Source organism: Acanthaster planci, linkage group LG16 (assembly GCF_054643075.1).
Source record: "Acanthaster planci isolate LZ-2023a linkage group LG16, COTS_SCS, whole genome shotgun sequence".
NCBI classification, from domain to species: Eukaryota; Metazoa; Echinodermata; class Asteroidea; order Valvatida; family Acanthasteridae; genus Acanthaster; species Acanthaster planci.
The window spans coordinates 13347621-13371196 of record NC_141792.1 but is presented as its reverse complement, the minus strand read 5'-3'; the positions used below and the strand labels follow the sequence as shown (position 1 = coordinate 13371196).

At 41.5% G+C, this 23576-nt stretch overlaps 2 protein-coding genes across 4 annotated transcripts; both read right to left on the bottom strand.

The window, feature by feature from the left end:
* Positions 1 to 839: 839 nt before the first annotated feature.
* Positions 840 to 12970, bottom strand: LOC110979069 (uncharacterized). 2 transcript variants are annotated; one of them, XM_087147508.1, is made up of 5 exons: positions 12669 to 12970; positions 7790 to 7934; positions 4816 to 6136; positions 4030 to 4172; positions 840 to 3809 (listed from the first exon to the last, which is right to left on the bottom strand). In XM_087147508.1, the coding sequence occupies exons 3-5, from the start codon at positions 6112 to 6114 to the stop codon at positions 3734 to 3736; spliced, it is 1518 nt and encodes a 505-aa protein (XP_087003634.1). In that variant the 5' UTR covers positions 6115 to 6136; positions 7790 to 7934; positions 12669 to 12970; the 3' UTR covers positions 840 to 3733. The 2 variants fall into 2 exon arrangements, with proteins under 2 accessions (XP_087003634.1, XP_022090263.2); XM_022234571.2 differs by lacking the exon at positions 7790 to 7934.
* A 472-nt stretch (positions 12971 to 13442) lies between these two features.
* LOC110979207 (uncharacterized) lies at positions 13443 to 22211 on the bottom strand. Of its 2 annotated transcripts, none has more exons than XM_022234809.2 (4): positions 20500 to 22211; positions 19209 to 19254; positions 17330 to 18392; positions 13443 to 16129 (listed from the first exon to the last, which is right to left on the bottom strand). In XM_022234809.2, exons 3-4 carry the CDS (start codon positions 18382 to 18384, stop codon positions 16060 to 16062), a joined length of 1125 nt encoding a protein of 374 aa, XP_022090501.1. In that variant the 5' UTR covers positions 18385 to 18392; positions 19209 to 19254; positions 20500 to 22211; the 3' UTR covers positions 13443 to 16059. The 2 variants fall into 2 exon arrangements, with proteins under 2 accessions (XP_022090501.1, XP_022090502.1); XM_022234810.2 differs by lacking the exon at positions 20500 to 22211 and adding an exon at positions 20252 to 20490.
* Between the last annotated feature and the right edge of the window lie 1365 nt (positions 22212 to 23576).

Below are 23576 nucleotides of genomic sequence, written 5' to 3'. Positions count from 1 at the left end.
TAAAAAGACTATGGTCCTTTATCGCTGCCATATGCGTCGACCTTTGCCCTTTTTGAAATTTCGAATTGGCTTTTTCTCACTGTGACTGGTTCCCAGCCCTGCTTTTCGCCAAGCACACAAATTTGTCATGAAGTATATATTGTTCATGTATTCTGTTGAAGAATGGGTCCAGGTTGTTCATCATGGTACACAAGTAAATAATGATGGATACTCTTGAGAGTAATGTCATCATAACGCAACGCCTCATATTGAGTTAGGTTTCTCCAGTTCTGATGCGTCCCGTCGGTTGTTTGGTGTTTCTGATAAACCTATAACAAACCTACTTATCGACTGTCACCCACAACTTTCCACAATGTGGAGTCAGTTTCGTAATTAATTAAGTATCCGCTTGGGAAAAAATATTCGCACTTTACATGGAGATCAGTGCCTCCGACTTCTGTTGGCATTCCCCTACGTCGTAGATTACTGCCAAGCACAAGCAAACTACAATTTAAATGTAGGGTTTTTTTACATCTGTCCAACCATACCCGACTGACTTTGAAAATTATTTTAACCGGTACACTGAGATTCAAAAAACAAGAAAGTGTCCAACCTTCTTTCCGGTGTCAATGTACCTTCAATTGATATTGTTAGTGTCTAAAGATACTTCGTGCATTGTCATTTAACGCTTGAGGGGTACTTTCATTGTCATGTACATGTACACATTCAGAAAGACTCAACCGGCAGATTTAAAGTAAGGATATGAAATATCTTAGATGATGTGCGCAGTCACATCTGTCGTCCCCTGCTCATACTGTTCATGTAATTCTCCTTATGAATAAAGAGTCATCAAATTTTTATTTTTGTTGTCTACACACGGTGAGGATTTATTCCAAACAAGACATGATAACGTGTATATGGTACCCAACATTTCAAATTTTCCCTAAAAGTATCTTTGAGGATCTACATTGTCAGTTTTTTTCTCATGATGCAACGACACATCTTCACAAAGTATATAAACACATGTATTAATCTGTAAGAGAAACTGAAGTTACCTTGGCAACATGTTCAGACTTGTTAATTAAGCACAAACCAACTATCACGAATTCATCCAACAATTGACGCTTATTCCACGTGGAGTTGATACTGTATTTAGATCCCTCAAACACATGCTGGGGAAAACTAAAAGAACCTGATTACATGTACACGAAACATCCGCAATTAAGGAGTAAAATTTTCAAATATTTAGGTTTTTCTCTAAAATAGTTATTAAAAGGAACGGTTCGATTCTGAAAAGACAACAAACACACGCAGGGAACCCAGCACCCCCAATCACAGTTCTTATTCTACAAAATAACATAAACGTTTTCATTTGTGCCTGTACGATATTAAAGCACAAAACTTAGTTTGAACAGTGCCGTGAGTTAAAATTTTAAAAACAGACGTAGTTTGGCTTCCACCGTTCTGCGTATCGTTCAATATTTCTACAACTTTATAAATCACACACATACGTGTTCATTAAGTGTACTTACAATAGATCGAGCTGCATTTTGGAATGTTAAATCTATAAGGACCTACGTGTAGATGATGAGTGATCACTGTCGTTAGACCTAGCCTATATATAGCTACTCAAATTCAAACTTAGCTGCTAAAACCTAAGCTTACAGTTGCTTGCTGCTACGAGTCTACAGGCGAGGATTCATGGAAGGTGGGGGTCGACCTCGCTCCCCCACCGCACTGAGACTAAAAACTAAGGTAAGTGCACCAATACCATTGGAAATAATGTATGCGTAATGTTTCATCCTCGTTTCCAAGTGTCCGAAAAATGAAAAATAGGAGACTTTGAGACGCTGGTGGCAGCAGACACACCGTCTTTTTTTTTTTTTTTTTTTACAGTTTTGCGAGCGCTCAGAACTAAACATGCATGCTCAGAACAACGTGTGCATGCTCAGAACTGGTAAAAGAGACCGGTGTGTTTGCCGCCATCAAGCGTTTCAAAGTCTCCCATTAGAAAAAATTCTCTGGCCTGACCCCCGACCTCCCCGAAAAAACTCCTGGATCCGCCCCTGGTACAGTCCACTAATTCAAGCCCCATTGAAAACAGTGTAAAATCAGCACTGTTCAGGGCCCAATAACATGCACGCCAACATCCCTGAGATTTCTGAAACACAAATGAAATTCTTGTCTGGTCACTGATCTTTCAATTTCTTTGCAGTTCTTTGTGGGTTAACCAATTAAATTTTTAATTATTCCCACAAGGCAAAATTACCCCTCGAAAAGTGCTTTTTTCCGAAGTCCGATCGCAGCCATTTTTTCAAGTGGCAACCCTCAATTTTCTCGGGCACTTAGTACCATTTTTCAACCGTAGTTTTTAGCCATTCTGCTCTCATATGAAATCTCAAATGCAGGGAGTTCATCCTGGCAACGATTTACACAACCTCACCATTTTGGGGGCTAAATAATCTCCTTGTTCAAAAGATACTGCGGGGTACTTTTAATCCTTAGGAGCTGGCCAGTAATTCTCACTTGAATTAGTGGTCTGCAACTCTCTAGGGTGCAGTCGCTCCTGCCGCTGTTGTTTACATATTGCCGAATTTCCTGCTGCATGCATGTTTCTGTTTTCGCTACTGTGGCTACCGCATTGTCTACGACTGTTTGTTGCTGCTTCTGTTATTACGCCACCGTGCTGTTTTTTCTGCGGATGCTGTTACAGCCGCAACGAATGACTGCTGCTGTTGACACTGCCGTTAATTATATTGCCACCAATCATGCATGCATGGCTGCATGCCACCGGCGCTGCTTCTGTTTTCTGTGACTGCCGATGCTGCGACATCTGTTACCTGCTATGCCTGCCCCAAGTAACTGCCGCTGCTGATGGTGCTGTCGTTATTTCTAACACTGCTGAAGTTGCTGTCACGGCCAAGGTCTTTCGGGAAGAAAGCGCGCACACGTAGTAAGCATAATTATGGCTGCGCTGATTGGACTATTGCACGTGCGCGCGCGTATATGCTATTGGAATACCGAACTGGTTCATCGATACAGACCCTGGGGAACATCAGTACGCGTTTACAAATGTACAGGTTGGCTCCAAGAACACTAACGATGTAATAATATTTATGATGGAAGGGGCCATACTAAGAAACAGCGATCTCGTGTGCACAAGAAGATTATAAAGTCCTTTTACAGAGCACTAAAAATCCCGCTTAGATTAGAAATTAATAGGAACAACGACTTAATGGGTTTTTCTGAAGAAAAAAACTGAACACAGCCAGAAAACCTGAGAGAAACTAATAATCAAAGTCGTAACTGTGTACCTTTTCAATGAGCCGCTCACACTTCTTACCGCCAGGGCCATTTGTGCGCATGGGTGCATAATTATGAATTTATTAGTGAAAGGTCTATTGTTGCTACCAGTACCATTACTCCTGCATATTTTTCGGTTGCTGTCTCGAAGTCGATGCATTATTTCTAACCATTCAGGTACTACTGCAAGAAAATCTGGAATAGTAAGGACTTTGCTGGTGCTTGGTCATGTGACCATAGGTACTTAATTTCCACAATCAATTATGCGCATGCACACATTTATGATGTTTTTTTCATCTTCCTGTTGGAATATTCTCCACAAGTTTCATTTCATTCAGCAAAGAAAGTGCGAGACATTGCCAGGACATTTTCTTTAAAATAAAGCCGATGAATTTCATTTTCTGTACAAGTTACTGTTTCCATTTCCATGGACTTAAGATCCACCTAACATCTACCGTTGACGTCGACGAGGGAAGGGCTGTGTTGTGAAGTAAGCCATGGTACATCCCATACCGAGCTCCACAAACCTGCCGATCAAGACAAGACAGGAAAAACCAATTAATAGCAGAATAAAAAGCGACACAAATTTAAATTGCAACGGCACTGAAATGTAAAATATGACCACAGTATGAAAGCGTGTCAGCATTCTTAACATCAAATGAAACATATTCAGGGAACTTGTTTGACTGAGTGGCTCCCTTTTGTCAAGTGATAATCGACTCAACTTGAAAATCGCTTATAACATACCTGAAGCACGTCTGGAAAGCATACCAGCCCCACTCAGTAGGTTGGTTGGCGGCGCTGGCTATCATTAGGCCTAGAATACCATACAAGCCTAACCCTGCTGCAGCGATACCCAACACAGCCGTGATTGCAGAAATACGAAACACCTGAAAGAAAGTGTACAAACAACCTCTTTGTAAAAGGTGCCTGCCGCCTAGTCTCTTCTACCTACTGCTTACTTTTTTGCCATTTTTGTCAGAAGCGAGCGACGGCAATTTGGGAAGATCAATGAAAGTGCCTTGTGACGTTATTCTTAACCATTGATCGTGTAAATATCAGGATTACCCCTTGGCTATCCCGAGCTATACAAACGAACGGAACCATGCAATGGTTCCGGATCTCTTCATTGCAATGTGTGGAGGGAACCACTCTCAACCACTACCAACAATCAAACATCTGATAAAATGGAGGAAAGCGATTGCAATTCTAACAGCCTATTTTCCATCGAGATTAACCCACGTAGAGATTTCAAACTCAGATTTTTTCATTGTGTCGTATTGCATGTACTAATCGACAGATAATTTGAAGGTGGCGCATCACCAGAAGTCAATGGTTTTGCCCGGTAACCAGTATTGATTCTTTGCAAAAGTAATTCAAGTTTAACTTGCTAATACACGATGTGATCCCCATCATAAGAGACTGATGGCGGCTAAGGCAAACTGACCGTATTGTCGAGCATATTCTTAAGCTTACCCCATATTTACCCAAGCTTAAATTAATTGTTACAGGCCAAAGCCTGAGAACCCTTACCTTTTGGGTTGACTTTTGTGGTCGGCCGGAACCAGATATTTTACTGCCAGACTGCCTCTCAATTTTCCCACCAAGTTTCACAGATGTCGAACGGGTACTCTTACTAGACTGGTGAGTTGTCTGCTTCAGGGTAGTACATTTAGACACATTACTCCTGGTGGTGTAGTCTCTGTTCACACCGCCGTTTCGCGGAGACTCTTTCTGGCCCTCGTCGTTGCGTTGGGATGACTCAGTCCCATTCTCATTTGCCTCGTCAACTTTTTCTTGATTCTGAGAGTCGGGGCTTTCTTCACTTAAGGTATCAAGGGTAGTGATGTGCGATTCAACTTCACCATCAGCAATCGTTGATGGCATCGGCGCAACAGGGTGCTGGATCTTGCCAGCCTGACCAATCGAGAACACGGGCTTAATGTCACTGGTGTTGAGTTCCCTTTGCCGAGCACTTTTTGTGAACATCGACGTGAGTCCTTGGGAAATCTTTCCCGAGATTATCGAGCCGGCATTCGTTTTGAATGAGCCGTTACCATCTATGGTGCTCCCATCTCGGACTGAGATGTCATAGAGTGTCTTACGGTTGTGTTTTTCTGTGCTCATGATCTTCCAGGCGCTGTAAATGTAAGTCAAGCTGAGAATCACACCCCACAAGACAAAGAAACCATGGCAGACGATGCCTATGACTAAGATGGGGAAAAGTAAGACCAAAATAAGACTGGCACCTATGACCAAGGCGAAGTGCGCAATAATGACGCCAGTCAGGAACCACACACTGCGCAGACGCGACGTTCTCGTCATGCGCATTTGAGATATGGATATCAGTACCCAGTTGACGAGTGCAAAGGCTGACGTCATGCAAGGGTAAGGCGTGTTGATGAGTATGACCCCGAGGAGTAAAGGGATCCTCTGGTAGAAGAGATAAGGATCCAGAAAGAGCATCAAGGTATTGCTCAGACCCAACAAGAAAACCAAGATGTTTATGCAAGTGAAGACAGGTTGGACCGACTTCCTGGAGCGAGCGCCGTTACCCACGGCCCGGTTCTTGCAGATGCGCAAGACAGTTGCGTAGAGCGCATAGATGCAGAGCAAGAGGAACAGCGTACCGAAGCCGTACTGGTGGACGGGCCACCAGATGCCCCAGACCGACCTGTCCATCCCCGAGAAGTCAGGTGCGATGACTATGACAGTGTTTGCCTCCTCGATGTCGGCCGAGGTGAACGTCAGATCCTCTTTTCCATCAGTCTGTGTCTTGGGGTCTGGCTGGGTCTTTGTGTTAGTATCTGCCCAAGGTTCTGCTAGCGCCATGTTGATGAAGTTCTTCGACAATCTGCAAACAAGATTTTTAAAAAATGAAGTATTGTAAATAGAAAACTTAAGTTTAAGGTTTATTTTTTTTAACTTTTTTCATGATGCAATGAACATACAGCGTACATATGGCAATTTTCGTAAATAAAAGTCATTTCTCCAGTTACGAAATGTTTGTGGCATTAATATAAAATTATTGGCTGTTTGATGCATTCGCATTGTATCCACGGGAGTTTTTGGAAAATACACTTGTAGAAGTCCATATGTATCTCGGCATCTATTCAACTCTGTTCTAATCTTTGATATTTTCAAAAACCAAGAAACACAATGCCCCATCAAACTTTTGTAACAATCTCACAAGGTCATCAGTGATGGGTCACTGGATAAAAAGATGAATATACACTGATAAGTCTTCATCGAAGATTCATGAAGCAGCATTTTATAGTGCATTGGAGACCGAGTCGACAAGCATATTAAACAAAATCGATCCTACATGTGAATACAATAAAAGTTATTCTATTCAAATGCCACAACTTTCTTTTAGTCCTAGGCACTTTGAGCAATATAACGAATTTTCGTAAATGTTTAAAGCAACTGTAATGAAAATGATGTATGATTATTTATACCGCAATACATGTATTAATTTTTTCCTTCGCTGGTCAAAATAAGAAAGAAAAGGTAACTTTGCCGTGCACAGTATGCAGCTGTATTAAAATGTATTTTATATTTGTCACGTATCCACGAACGAACCTTTCATGACCTCCCTTTCGCTATTAAGGGTGTGTGCATCTCTAGAGCAATGACAATGTCAGATTGAAGTTGGCCTTCACGTTTTGTCGCCATATTAAGGGAACGACTTTTTGAGCAACAGGACTCGAAAAAGCAATCATGCCTTCGCGCCGTTCTTGTTTATTTTGGCAGTGCGAGGGTTTTGAATGGCAACAATATTACGGTTTTCGAAATACAGGAGTGGCAAGCGAGTGCCTTTAATCAGGGCACGGTGTCCTGAAAAACAAGTACCGGAGTGACTGAAGATCCGGCAGTGAATGTACTTCTGTTGTACATGTAAAACACATTACAAGGGATCGTTACGATCTGTAAGTATCAGTTATTACACTGCATAAGACATTAAAATTGCCCTTTTTGCGCAGTTTTTTCCTCGTTACATACTTCTAATCTCAACCACTGCATCTTCTCAGGTTCTTCAAAGCCAAGTGGCTGTCCTCAGAAAATTAAAAAAAAGAGAAAAATGCACTGCCAAACCCCTGCAAAAAACTGGAGTGTAAAATTCAACGCTGAAGTCTGTATCAAATTACACAGAACTAGTGCTATATTCTGATTCCACCAAAAAAAAGAAAAAAAGTGCAATGAAGCACAACTTGGTTTTAAATTAAATCGCCACATTTTAACATGTCACTAAGCAGCCTGAGCAGGTACAATCACCAACAATACTGTGCACTATAGGTCAATGGTGCATCAGAAAGATACGTTTTGACTTTTTCTACCGTCTACGGCTCAAAAAATTATTCAGAGTATATGTATATAAATTGAACTCCCTATTTAAACAAAAAGCCGAAATATCGAAATATGAATTGTACATCATGCGTACATAGTACATGTATAATTATGTACTTATTATCCCATAACAATGTATAAATTAAAAGGAATATCATACCTCTTAAACACGAATAACTGGTAGCAGAATTAAGAAATGTTGCGCAAGCCTGCTTGTGGCTGGTTCTCAGTTTGTAATAGATTCTTCGATGTTTGCTTCAGCGAGACTCAGTGACCTCTGGTAGATTCAGTATCAGTGGTTTCCTCTATATATACCACACACATATAGGCTTATGACAATATCCTGCCCATGCTGAATGCGACAGAAGATTGGCTCTGATTTGACGTCATATATTTTGTCAGGCAGAGGTTGATCACGTGATTTGTTCAAGTCACGCACCTAACTCCAATTGGTTACAAGTTGCTCAGGGAAACCCACTGAAGGGCACGTTTCCATACGCTTTTCTTTTGGTTCTTTCTGTATCCGAATCAACGTCCCTCATTGACCTCTTCCCTGCATAAGCATACGGATACCTTAAGTCACGTGTTCTCTGCAAAGCGATGGCTTGGTCCAATGAATCAAGCTGTTCTGTTTTTTCTATAAACAATACGCTATGCAGTTTTCACCTGTTTCACTTGATTTTAAAGCAACTACTTTTAGAAATAAAAAGAAACAATTGCACTGAGATTCGATTTACAAGAATTGGCTTAAATATTTATATTTCTTAACGAAAGAGTGTTATATCACCAATTTGTTTTTAAAAGATACAACTGATCCACCCCCACTGTTAATGCTTCATCATCTTGATCTATAGTAAAGATTGCGGTAACACCATGTATATCCACTCCCAGTTAGAATCCTGCAGTCTCCTGAAGACGGACAGAGTACACTGTTCGAAACGTCGAGTTATTCCCCGGTTCTTCTCAGAACCACACATACTCAAAGAAGAGATAAATACATGGTGTTACCGCAATCTTTACTATAGATCTAGTTTCTTTCACCATGAAAACCTTTAAGTCTTATACTTCATCATCTTGTAAAGTATAGCCGATGTGTACTTTGCCCCCCCCGGAAATTGTGTCTCGTTTGCCCCTCCCCTGGAAACCATCTTGGCGACGATTATTTATAGCACTACATCAGATCTTCCTCCTCGGCTGTCCATTTACCGATCAACCCAGAGAAAGGTTCGATAGCCACAAGGAATCAGGAGGATGACAAACGACGTAAAGCGCGAAAGTCTAAAGCTTTATTAAAAGAAAAAAAAGAGGACTTTGAATCCGAAAGGATATCCCACATTTGTCTATAGGTCTCAGTTTAGGATATCTACATTGTACAAGGGTGCCCATCACATTACTCGGAATCACTCTGAACAGTTCAAAATGTTGTCTTTCTGAGCTCGTGCCATGCACCTCAACCACGGGGAATAAGAATGCGACTTGGTGCCGATATTTCTCTCTCGCAGGATAAACAATTCAGTATTTTGCGTTCGTCTTGATTAAGGTGTACCATACGCGTACAACTGGACGCCCTCAAGTTAACTGTACATTTATAAACAAAAAGACTGCTTGTTTCTTATACCATACGATTGAACAAAAGTAAATTCCATCCAAAAATTACCTTGACCGGTGTTGATGCTGAAAGGAACAAATTAAATCTTTTAGAATTAATCCTGCAGGGTCTGTGAAAGACCAAGCCCCAATTTATTAAAATTGCCCTCAGGTAAAAAGCATCCAAAATGCGTCTTTTGCAATTATCGCAAAGCGAAGACCTAGATGTCGACTGATCCGCAAGCTGCGAGGCCGATCCTTACATTACTCGAAACGCCTATGCCACATAACTTTTTATTCGATTTTGGAGTTCCTGGTAGAAATTTTCTGTCGAAGACGTCAAGAGCTAAAGTGTGAATTTTACTGGGGTCAAGTTTGAACCTTACAGGGTAAAAATCTGGAATGACAAGATCCAAAGGTCCACAATCTAGTGAAGCAGAGAACAAGTACAAACCTCAATTTGACAAGAACTCGTCAATTTTCCTAAATGAAGTCCGTGCACACACGTAAGGAAACATCACTGGTCTCGCTCAAACCTGCCCCGAAATTTAAAAGCCAGACAGAGGTTGACATTGCAAAAGACGAGGCAGCACAGTATGAGTGATAATGTCGAAAATGCTCATGGATGAACTTCAGACAATGGCGGTCTTCCGGAGCCATAATGGAACTCACGTGTTTTTCTTTGGATCTCTCTCTCCGGAGTGGAATCCTTACTTGGCCTATGCAGAGTGCGCGCGCTCGATATCAACGAAACGACCCGTATGAAAAAAATGGCTAGAGAGCGAGACTGCATTTAATTATGCATCACCTCAAAATTTCGTTTGGACTCACAACTTTGCGCCCAAGAAATCATCTAAGGATTATCTCCCGACATCCAACCATTATAAAAGAGGTCCGTATAGGTCAAAATGCTAGGCCCTTATAACTTGCTGCAGCCTAACAATTCGTTCACGATTTGAGAAGGCAATGCAATTATCCGTTGATAAAGGGTTCTACACTGGTTATACTTTCATGCATATGCAGACAGGAAAGACAACTCCGCTGCAGTGGCGTATCCAGATGTTGGGCTGGGGACGGGGGTGGACTTTTTTCCCCCAAAAGTATATTCTCAGTCTTGAAAGAATTCTAACCCCCCGCCTGGCAGATGGTGCTTTTAATTCCTTATACAAATTGGCAACATACACCCCCCTTGCTGGATACATCACTGCTGCTCTGCAATTGAACTTGAAGGTCATCTCAATCCTTAACAACAGAGACTATCGGGTGACATGATTGATAACGGCAAAGTTTGGCCTTCTGTATGCCGAGAGAGTTGGGAATCCTGACAATGCGATCGCAGTTTGTCGCACAATCCGCTTAAATAAGATGGAGGACCAAATTGATACCTGGATTATTGATTTCAAAATAGCATCGGCACACAAAAGGCTCGTCACGAAAGAAATTTGTACAAAACGGTGCATACTTAGATGACATGAGGAGATAAACGATAACCTTGAAGGGGCTTCGCCTTTTTTCATGGATGAAACTGATAGAATAATGGACAGAATTATGGACAGAATAAGACAATATACGTTTTTCTCTCGATGTTCAATTTTATCAGTGGCGTGCATGCGTGCACATTCCTTTTATACCGTTTGGACTGGCATTTCTACGCTGTTTCGATAAGCCAACAAGCGGAATAAGGCCCGATCCCACTGGGTTCAACCAACCGTCTCACAATCTCATCATCGAGATATTTTGTTGCGTAGAACCAACCACATTGCATACCTTACTTTGATGAAACAAATTCGCGACTATAGATATCATTTCACCCCGTTGTTCAGACCACATTGTCCACTATCACTTAAAGAGTGACCATTCTCAAATAGGCACTCCTAAATTGGAAATACTGACAGACAGCACATTTGACACGAACATCACAAGTATAGTCCATCACGTATGATAACTATCTCTATGTTACAATGCATGCAGATATATATGATCGAAAGTAGTAGTTGGCGCAAGTTACGGTTTCCAAAGTATAGACCTAATGCCTACTCGCGAGAAATGGTGTGACTACAAAATGTCCGTTATCATAAGGAAGACAGGTTGCCAGTTTAGCGACGCATAGTATGGGTTAGACATCGAAAAATACCATTTACTGGCCTGCATTCGTCAATTAAATTAGTAACCTTTAGCGCTGTACATGCTATTCGCCATAATATAGAACGTTATGCTTTAAGCACGATGACGATGAAGGACACTTTTAAGTTCAAACATTACATGTACACTATAACGTATTTATCATAGTTTTGCTCAATCTTTTTGCCGTAGAAATCTGATTAGTGTGACAGAAAATTCAATTTAAACCACTTTTCAGAATGTCATGCACAATAAGCAGAGTATAACGTGTAAGAAGAAAAGCATCGGTTATTAGGAAGTTTGATTTCGAAATGATATAAGTACAATGATTCAACTCCAACCATGTTAGTGTCTGTCCACTGTGGCGCATCTCTAGTTCTGACCCCGAGGGATCCTGAAAAGGACTGTCCGAAGTTTCCATTCGGAAACGAACCCTATCTAAAGGTTTTGGCAACAAAAAACAAGATTTGAAACTTTGCATGCTGGAGGCTATAATGAGAGATGGTGGCTCTCACAGACGAGATAGATTCCACATAGGTGTACCACAAACCACCTTTCTAGTCTGTACTTCGATACAATTCACGGTCCGGCGGCGCCCGTCCACTCCTTGAACGCAATCTTTTGTCACTATGAATGTTTCATTATGACTGGATTCATGGGTGGACTAGTGTGTGGTCTGCATTCAACGGGAATCACGAGATAGGCCTATGGGCAAGTTACGTAAAACACGAGAACGTAACAGAAACTTATCCACAAATTACCCGAAAAAATGTATTGAAACTGTCGATCCCGCCGAAAAAAAACCCAAAACGTTAATTAATAAAAAATCTTTAGACGTAATGTGAGATCTGTCGCTTGGTTTCTGTTTTTAAATCTTCCCACAAACCCACCTTAACCCTAACATTCCTGAATCCTCCAATTTCAATATGATTTTGCACACACCCTAGGGAGTTCGGGAGGTGTTATGGTTACCAGGTTCTACAATTTGAATGTGGTTCCTGATATCATAAAGTCGGTATCCGCGAAGCCAGTTCGGATGCCAAGTTCTATGAGAGACATCCAGTCTTCTACAAAAAGTGTGATCTTAATCAAGAAATCATGAGTGTGTATTTTTCAAACTTTAAATTTTGATGAGCCCATCACAGACTCATTCAGAACACATGCTTAAACGAGCCACAATCAGCCATTTTCGTTAAAAAAAATGGCTGTGCATGTGCCAGGCAAAATATTTCTGAACACTGAAGACGGACAGTAAAATTCTTCCTCCCTCACAAGCTTCTCACCATCTCTCAGATCAATTCTTTTCAATTATGCCTGAACTGAACACTTACCCATTGTTGGCCGATCAGCGCGGATGGTAATATTCCCAGAGTGACCTTCAGAGCACTTGTAACATACGCGTTACGCCAGTGTTGTAGCGTCACAGCAGGAAACCTTCATTATACTTCGGTGTACAAAAACTGGCTATATCCACTGTGTCTAATAACATATCTTTAATGTGCCTCAGTGATAACTTCCTCGTCTGCGGGTTACGATTCCTGTGTACATGCCACTTATTTTTGACGCTAACTTTGAACTCCGCGGAGCTTTGTGTGTGTGCAACGTGCATCGCCTGATGTCAAATGTTGCTCTGCACTCGGCTGACTACACTCTGCCACAATGGGCGCTTGGGTTAACAATAGGTAGGCTAATTACGCAACGGTAGGAAAAATGTCACAAAAGAGACACAGTGCATTGACAATGAGCTTCCATCGTCATTGCTGGTACTTCTTTTGTTCGATGTTCACAATTCAAGCTAAGGTACAACACACTTCAGCTGTCTTGCCGTCGAAAACTGGCGTCTCACAACAATGGCACAGTTACCTTTGCCTTAATCGACGAAAACACGATCCTCTTGTGCACTTTTACAGAAACCTGGAATATTGACAAGTTATCTAAGCTACAAGGACATGAGCTACAACCATGCCTAACCCAACCAGATTTTGGGAAGAACGATTCTCAATTATAATTTAAGTACATGTAGATTCACTTTGCCGACGACGTTACAGGGTGGCACGGGCGCGCACATGCAGAACAGATTTTCAAAGGCGGGGGGTGTAAACGGCTCAATTTTAAGTTGGTTTATTGATATGCCTCACTACAAGAGCATCTCGTACATCCTGGCATTCTATTGTACAGCTGGTAGACGGCTATAGCGTAACCACAGGAATTGCAGCCAACTTGACCGAAAGGCATTTCAAATAGTAATAACAATGGATACACGCTCAGAGCTTTCTCGCTCTTGCATTTAATTCAAATCTCTTAAAATATCACGAAATTAACAACAATCGATTGAAATACGGCCTATTGTTGCGCTTGACAAGATACAGTAACTCAAGACGTGTCCGAATTTATAGTTGGCTATATACAGCTGAAGAAAAAGGGAAAAAAAGCTTCTCGGCATCGCCAGCTACCGCCTTCAGCCATCTCCCACTGACGCATGTATTTCCACCGTTGGAACGTTGTAATTCCGACATCACCTATTGAATCTGTCGAAAGACCCTCTGTTAGAAGAACCAGAATAGGCCTATATAAATTACCTCGTACGTAGAAATGAACAAATACATCTGGAACCTCCTCTAGAAACAGACAGCAACTGCTAAATCTTTCAACTGATATTCAAACCTACTTGATTACAATTCTTTTTAAAAAGTTAATTAAGTTAAGACATTAATTAACGGGTACTGATGAGGTTTTCAAACTACTGTATAACCTCTTTTGTAACCGAGTTTCAATCTACTACGACGACAAAAAGCAAGGCCCGTAGGATTTAATGTGTAGCAATATGACACCCTTGAATGGTTAGCCGCCAAACTATATTGTATCTTTAAGTGAGGTTACAAATCTCCCTCGAAAGTCCACCAAGGCCAACATTATTAGCCTAAACTAATGTAAGTACAGTGCAACATCGCTCCCTTGCAATATCATTAATCACATCGACCAAACTCATTTCCTCTGAACCTTGGATATTATTCAAGATAAGCTATAGTTACTGAGACAAACCAATTTTCTGCCAAACACTTGGACATGTATCAATCCCAATGCTCCGATCCGTTCGATTCCCTTGAGAAGAGCACTCGACAGTGCGCGTCCTTGTCACGGTTTAAGTTGGGAAATAATTATCAAGGAACGTCAAGGCGATACCAACAGTAACAGCGGCAACGACAAAGAGCTTATGATAAGAACTATTAAACCTTTTTCTTGCAAATACAGAAATAATTTAGCATAAACTAATAGGATCTTCGTGGAATTCTGAACCTACTCTACCACATCGTGAGATCACGCGCTCCTAGCATATGAATGCGTGAGGGAATTATTTGATCGTTTGATGGCAACATAAATTTAAGCTCAAATGATTTTCCTCCGATAGTTCTTTCCTTTTTTGCCATACATACTGCAAACATAACCTCTACGTTTCACTCTATCGTAAGACACGCCACACTGAGCATTATTACATAACTTCATCAGAAATGCTTTCCTACAGCGCCTGAAAACTGGAATGAAACAAGGAGTAGTTTCCACATCAAGAACAACATTAATGTTATAAAGCTGCTTTCTGAAGTGTAACTACTGACAGCAAAATTAGAACTGCAAATCATCCAAGGAAGCAGGATCCTGATTGGTTCTTTTAAAATCTTATATTTTTGTAGTTGAAAATTGCAGCGTTTTAATTATATTTTTTATTTGATGGCTGCCTATTGGCATAACGCCATCTCACTAAATGTACGACATGTAATACTTTTTATACCAAGTAAAAACATAAAACCAATGTTATCTACAGCTCGAGCCAAGCTCATGAACATTCTTTGAATATCACGATGCTTTTACATAATCTGCATTTACAACGGACGGTATAGTCCATTAAAAGGTCATAATTACGTATGTGCCTCGTGAAATCTCTGATCTGATGTATACGTCACATATTTACCTTGTTCATCAACGAGCATCCGATATACGCCTGTTTTCCGCTTTATTGATAAATACATAAGCTTCCCTTCACAGTGCAAACAGTTTGTTTACGGAGGGATGGCAGTAAACACACATCGTGTAATAAGCCCGTTCTGTATTGCGAGGCAGGAAAATCATTTGGGGAAAAATATCTGACGTCACGCCAGCTCCAACATGTTTTGGGGGGCCTGTTTGTTTCGCACGGATCTCGATCAGTGATACTACGCTGGTTCGCACCATCCACTGTGCGGGTTTTGGTGTCCGTAAAGCAACGAAGAATCACTGATCGTGATTCGGTACGTTTGAAACAAACACGGCCTTGGTGTTTAAGATTCAGCGTATAATACGCACACGCGTAATGGTTGTTACAATTGGCTGATAATATTTTTGTGCAACACTGCCTGCGCTGTTGGAATACAGGACTGTCTTTCCACTAATATGTACACAAGAACAAACCTTACTCAGAGATCTTCAAAATCACACTTTATTTACACTCGGCAATAACTACTGGAGAGAGATGTGGCTTCAAAAATGATTATGAAATGGTTAGAGACAAACTAAGATCATGATAACCAATCAGATACGTTTCAAATACGTAGAAACCAACATCTATTAGCAACATCCTCAATGCTTTTACCCTCATTCATCTGGAGTTCGATAATCTTTCTGAGTGTATCATGCCTTGATGTCTTATGTTCGACGACACACCATCAGGCTAAGGATGAGATAACCAGCTCACCTATTACGCGTGTTCCTTCGCCAAGCAAGATAGGACAGCGTGATTCCAAAGCAGAACTCAATAGATCTGAGGGAATTTCATAAATAAAGACGAGTTAAATAAATGCTTGTAACACTTCATCAAATAAATTTCCTATAATTCACAAGGTGATACAGATTTTTACGGCTTTCTCCCGTCTCTATATGTCAGTCTGTTTAAGAGTCATTGTACCTTCGGGCCAGCCGTGTTCCTGTGACCATGTCAGCCAAGGAACTGCACATCGGCAGAGCCGCAAAGTGTCACTGTATAAATGCCATGTCTTTTGTCGAACACATGACATTTCTATAACCATAATTTGATCCCAACAAAAGTTAACAGAAAGGAATGGTTATCGCGCTCTCGTGAGCCGACTTACGACTGTGAGAAAAGGTCACAGAGCAGTGTGCATGTGGTGTGCATGTGTTAAAGGGGATGGGCCGTGCTGGGAAGATTTCTTGTAAAACATGCATAAACACATAAAACAAACATACATATAACAAGAAAACACATCTGCATAATTTCAAAATGGGCAGAAATATGTTAAAAATTATAGTTTCTCGACCCTATTTCACTCCCTCCAGGTTCAACGGTTCAATTGGGTATATATCGGTTGTCTTATTTCAAATAAAGCTTGACCAAGTTCATACAATCATCTTTTCTTCTGAATAATGTATTTTTAATCACCTGGAGCGATTTACAATACAGTGTGCTCCAAGGTAACAAGCACATACATGGGGCTGCGTCACCAAGTAGCACTATGTCGAGTTAAAGCCCTGAAAGAATATTTGTATAGTTTCAGGTGTGTTACATGTTATAAAACTAGTCACTAGTGCTATGCCCCCGCGGCCTCAGGAAAAAGGACCCTCTTCTGGCCACTCACATATATATAGACGTGCACTGGTGACCTCATAACCTATTTAGGGGCCGTTCATAAACATGATAAAGCATATACGCAAGAAGGGGCATGAGGTTGGTTCCGTTGCGTACACCATGTGTACAGGGGGAGGTGGGCTCAAGCCGTGCCTACACCAAGGGGGGGGGGCTGAAAAGTCGGCATTTCGTGTATACGTATTCTATGAACAGCCCCTTAATGCAGTGGCACAACAATTTTGGTCAGGTGGTAGGAGCGCGTTACATGCCTCTGTGCGTTCGAGTGTGGTGCCATTGCAGTTATGGCGTTAAAGCGGAGAAGTCTATGGACAGTATGGGCAGTATTGTGTACATCACTCCTATTACTAAATTCGTTACCTTTGCAAGGTTTGGTAGACGAACCAACCTTTGACATCGGACACAGGTTGCAGTGGATTGTTGAAAACGATCATCCCATAGACACCCAGCACAAAGCAGAGCAAGCCAAGAAATGACGTCATCATGCTAACAATCATGACTTTAAGGAGTGGATTTGGCTTCCTGCCAAAAGTTTTCAATCGCCGCGGGGACCACTTGGGGATAGGAGCTTTAGTTTTCGTCGCCAATTCTGTACTAGGATGGCTACTATTAGTCATTTGAAGGACCTGTTGGGATTCACACTGTTGTTTGTTTTCATTTTCCTTGACCACTAAGGAAATACTTTGGATGCTAGCTATAGCCGGGGTATCTGTGGAGGGATTGCCGCCAGTATCACCGCCCTCATGATTCACAGACAAGCCAATTGGTGACGTCAGAGATCCCTCCTCTGACGCCCTCTGGAGATGCAGCTTATCAACAGCTGTGATAAACAGGGTATTCCGGTGTTGTCTATTAATGAGGTGCAAGTTTCTGACGGTCACAAAGAAGCCGACAGAGAGAATTAATCCCCACAGGGTTGTCAAAGCCTGGCAGACAAGGAGAAGCTCACATTTCCCTGCCACATTGATAACAACAATATCAATAACGGCTATGAGCAGAAAGTGAGCTGCAACGGTACCAAGTAAAACTGGTACCCGCTGGAGTTTCAGTCGCTTCGTCTTGGTGAGTTGCCAGAATGTATTCTGTACTAGCATTAATGCAGACGTAAGACACGGCACTGCGAGGTCCTCCAGAAATTGCACCACCAGTGGAGGCAACACGTTGCGGACGCGATAGGGATCAGTCAGAAGGAACATCGCTCTCAAGAGTCCGAAAATTATCATGAGACTTTCAATAGTCAAGAGGAACTTTGTGTTGTGATTACTACGGAGCATCTTGATGGATATGATGACTGAGATTATCACAAGAATGATACAGAAGCTCGCAAAGGTGTACGCATGAATGAAGATGGCTTCTTCTAAGGACAAGATGTCATCAATGGCCACGCACCCAAAGGCACTGTCGTTAGCATCCATGTTTTTGCCTGCAAGTTTAACGAAATATCACAGGTATTCATGGATTAAAAATGAAGTGTGAAAAGCAGATGACAAAATCCAACCAATACACGTAACTCAAACCCATCACAGCTAGCAAATCAGGGACCCTGTAAGCAAAACCACCTGTAAACCAACTACTGTAGCAAACCATTCAGGGGCCAACCTACCTGCCGCTCAACCGGCATAATTAACTGGGTAACTGTTAACAGCCCGCTAGTCAGCCAGCGCTGTATCCAGCCCACCAGTTAAACGGCCAAGCAGCCAACTGGAAAAAATAGCCAACATTGTGCCCAGCCAACTCTCCAACCATGCAGCCACTAAGCTAATCCTCTCAACCAACCAGGTTGCCAGCCATCCAGTAACGACGCAACCAAACTCTACTAAGTCATATCACTACATAACACATCCTCAATAGATAAACAACTAGCTTCTAAACAAAAAAGGTTTGCGGGTACACTATGTGGGAAATATCTCTTTTGTGAAGAGATGTGGTTCTAAAAAGAACCGGTTTTTTAGAACCACACCTCTTCACAAAAGATATATTTCCCACATGGTGTACCCGCAAACCTTTATCGTTTAACACTCCCACCATGCAAAGCTTCAAATCTTACTCAACTAGCTTCTATTAATCATAACGCTTAAGCGTCGAGCCTTCGAATATGCTAACTTATATCTTTAAAAATGCATATTTTAAGTTTTTGAAGTTCACAGCATAAATTACTGCCCACCGATGCTATGAATTCGCATCGCAGCCGCAAATAAATTATCGTAAAAGAAACTTTACATTTACGAATGACAATTACCTTAAATAGAAGACTGCTATCAGTTCTTCGTGCTCCAAGAAGCACTCTGTGAAAAAAATGCAACAAGTTCCTGGTGAGGTTTTAACCTATTTCACAAATATGGAAAATGGTTTACATGAAGACTCTTGCCCAGGTCCATCCAAAGGAAATGTGATTGCTTCCTTTGTTCCATGAATTATATTTTCAAAACCAAACAGACGTCAAAAGTCGACACATGGCGTCTAAATGAGTCTTGCACGCCTACTGCCGGCCGTCTGTGTAGAAATCCATAACACAAAACGTTGAGATGAAAACTAAAACTCAGGTAAGGCACACGGTAATATCCACTGTGTCGGTACAATGGTAACTCCTGTGTTCCCATTATGACAGGCTTTATATTTATATAACGGGATTTTCCCCTTACCCAACGGCTTTACATAGTTCAATAACCAGCTCACGAGACACTTTAGTCAAATTGTTTTGGATATTTCCTTGTCCTGTTTAAATTCCCACTCATTTCTACGCGAGGCCCAGCTTTTAAATAACACTTGACAGTCATTGTGTCTGTTACCTGCGCAAAGAAATCTGTGCGATCGACCATGCAATGCCAAGGTTTTTCCCCCACTTGCCCCTGGAATGACAGCGACACTATCTAAACAATATTTTAGCCATGAACTTGTACACGACTTCCCGGTTTGTATCATGCCCAAAATGAGTCCAATATTCCACCGTATTTTCTTCGGCCATGGAAACACAGCCGTTTGGGTAAGATAAATTCTTGTTGTCGCTGCCCTATACAGAGTCCGCTATCAACAGATCATGGTTACAAATTGGTCGAACGTTTTGGTTTAAACGATCAATGCAAAATGAAATAAACGAATAATTCAAATGTATAGCACAGATGGAGGTAACCCCTAGCACAAGTTGCACAAGTCATGCCTGCTCATTTAACAAAGTTGTGAATATTGTAAATTCATGTGAATTATTTTGAAGGCAGACCAACTCAAACCTTCAGCAGTGTTATAGGTTCGTTTTTAAGACCATTTCTTGAAGAGCCAACTAACCGTCTCATGTGCGTCCGGGAACCGCAGAAGAGGTAATTCTCCAAGGTGACAAGCGTCAACTCCAGGCCAGACAGTTGCCAAACAAATAACGTTGACCACCACCAAACGACTAGTAAAAGCGCTGTTTTCAACGAAAACGGGTTAACTTCACAACGATCGAAACCGTCCACCCCGTGCAAGCAAATTTCAACCAAATATTAAATTGTCGCAAAACCAACAGTTTGGTGAAACGACCTACCTCCACTTACCTTCACAGCAAGATGTGTTTGGTTTATCCGCCTGATGCGTCTGAAGTGAATCACTGAAGCGGCGTAAAGTGACTTTGGCCTATTTGACATCACCGACATCGGCACTCATATGCTAATGACAAAATCTCTCGAGCGAAGAGTTAATGAACACCACGGTAAAGTGAATGAAAAACGATTTGGTGTTTACCTCGCTGCAGGAGCCTTGAGACTGATGAGGTGATGTTTGACTATGCCTGGACGTAGGCCTAGGGGTCGTGCGTCATTTACACGAGGCACGTTGACACAACCTCCCCGCGCTTCCCGTTGGGGCGTGGAGGCTTAATTGTCGCTTATACGCGATTTCTCGCTCTTTTCATTAAATCAAGTATCGATTGGTCAAGCTCCAGTAAATTACCGATATATCGAATTACTCACTGACCATTCCGAAACCAGGCTGCTCTTGCGTTTTGCGATGCATTATTTAATGCTCACACAGCGCACTGTGTGCTCAATACAACCCATTCGCGGGATAAAGTGTAACCAACAAGGTCACTGCAGTAAGCCGACTGCGGGTTGATGACTTTGTACAACACCATGCCGAACAAACTAGTCAATCCTGTGCACACGATTCTCTTTCAGTAATTACAAAAGCGTGTTGTCAATCTCCGCAATCATAGAAATTGTAAAGAATAAACTAGAAGTCCAGAGATGAAAAACGAGGAAATGTCAAGTTAACATCGATCGCTGTGGTTGTAAAACACCTTGTAGCAATAAAGTGCATGATCTCATTTCTTCTTTTCCTGTTACCCAAAATTTCCCCGAGCATTCTTGTGGATAGTTTATTGTACGCTCTGACAGAACTATATGACATTGCAGTTCAGACGTCACGATCGCTGTCAATTTCGATGCCTGGTTTCCTCCTTTCCAAGGCCCCTTTTCACGGCCAATGCACCCAACAGCAACACTCTAAGACTTAAAGGTTTTCACGGTGAAAGAAACTAGATCTATAGTAAAGATTGCGGTAACACCATGTATTAGCCATGTATCAGTCTCCCGAAGACGGACAGAGTACACTGTTCGAAACGTCGAGTTATTCCCCGGTTCTTCTCAGAACCACACATACTCAAAGAAGAGATAAATACATGGTGTTACCGCAATCTTTACTATCGATCTAGCAACACTCTAATCTGCAGCAAACAATCACATGTATGGTCTCATACAACGCGTTTCCAACTTTTAAAGTTAAAGCTGACATTACTTTAATGTTAGAAGTGGAAATGCATTAAAATGATGTGGACATTATACCATGTAGTTAGTATTAGTAATGCACAAGGGTTAAGGCCAGTACATACCTCACGCAAAAGTAAACATGAACGCCAATTTGTGACGTAAGATTAACACATTTCGATCGGGTGAAATGTCGCTGTAAATCTTCATGACGTCAAATTCGCTTTGCTTTCACATACGCCTGAAGTACGAAGAGGCCGAAATGTATTCCGTTTTTGCCTGTATCAAGTGGGATTAATTATCAGTACGGTCTTATTTAATGAGGCCATTCGGGACTGTGGGGAGTGAAGGTCGTTAAGTTTAGATTAATTCGCTAAGGCCGTGGACGAGCACACCAGCTGCCGACTACCAACAAATTGCTGCGATGCAACTTAATGACTTTGACCTTAGCGGGTGTTTACCAGCCAGCGGAGAAGTGGTCGGCTCTTAATTGAATAACAGACGATGTAATATAGCCAAGGTGGCAAGATTCGTTCGTTGAGAATTGGTTTCAACCATGACTCAACAAGATGAGCATATTGGACACGAACTCTGCAGCAGTCTGCTTTGATTCATGTCAATTATGCTGCGGAATAATTCAAAAGTTATACAGCCTACATCTTTATTTTCTGCCCAACTTGCGATTTATATCTTATGACCATGACTTGCATTTCCAAGGCAGATACTGCATACCACAAATCTGTCCAAAAATCGATTCCGCGATGGCGTGTAAGGGGGTAAATTTGTGACCCGTTCTGTAAAAGTGAGTCACATGTCTCTGGATCTATTTTTGAGTTTTACTTTGTAGTAGACTGAGGAATATGAGCTCTATGTTTGGATGTGTCAGTCGCTTTGGTACAACGAAAAGGACATTGTGGAAATGTTAAAATGTTGAGGATTCCTATTGCTTACACACAGAGTTAGATTCTGGAGACATGTGACTCATTTTCACAGAGCGGGTCACATTTCAAGAATCTCGGGAACGTATACAAGACCACGATTGTAAGTTTGTCCATGTCATTACAGTTCTGAATGACATCTATAAAGACATTCATACTTCAACTCTCAAGGCGACGTAATTAGTAAAATATCTTCCGTCATGCGGCTGTTTCAAGGCCGATAAGGGTCTTTCTTTTAAGACAAGCACTGTCAAAACAAACTGGCTATCATTCGGTACATACAGCATGTCCAGAGCTTATACCGATTCTCAGAATATTGGGGGTTGAATTTGCAAAACACAGGTTGCTTCCTCTGGAGCTTCACACGATTGAACCAAGGTACTGACCAGTAATTACGAAAAGCGACGACTTCGAGGTTAGTTTAAAATATGATTTTAATTCCTTAATTAATACAAAATAGTACTTTACACTTAAGTTATGCAATATGCAAGTATATTTACATGTACTGTCTGTTTTGTACACTTGTTAATAATTGGTTAATTTACGACATTTCTTGACGGGGAAACTGTGTTCTCAAAAGCGAACAAGAAATTATTTTAATAACAATATGGGCAGGACGGGATGAATATTCCTCTATAAACTGAACTGGGACGGCAACATGACTTCGTCGAGAAATGGCTGTGAGCGAGGATCATCGAGCCATGATGAGACTTTGCGAGACTCGATGAGACTTGGCTAGGCCCAACGTTCCTCGACGAGGCAGCAGTATGTTTGTGTAGAATTCGGAATAATCTTAGTTCCCCCAGCGAAAAGCTAGTCTCATTCACAGTCTGAAATCCACTATTTTTACATGTCTTCTCAAAGTGTCAAGTCACAAAACGGGAAAACACCTGTCTATAGTACATGTTAAGTTATTACCACCAGCTACAAGGT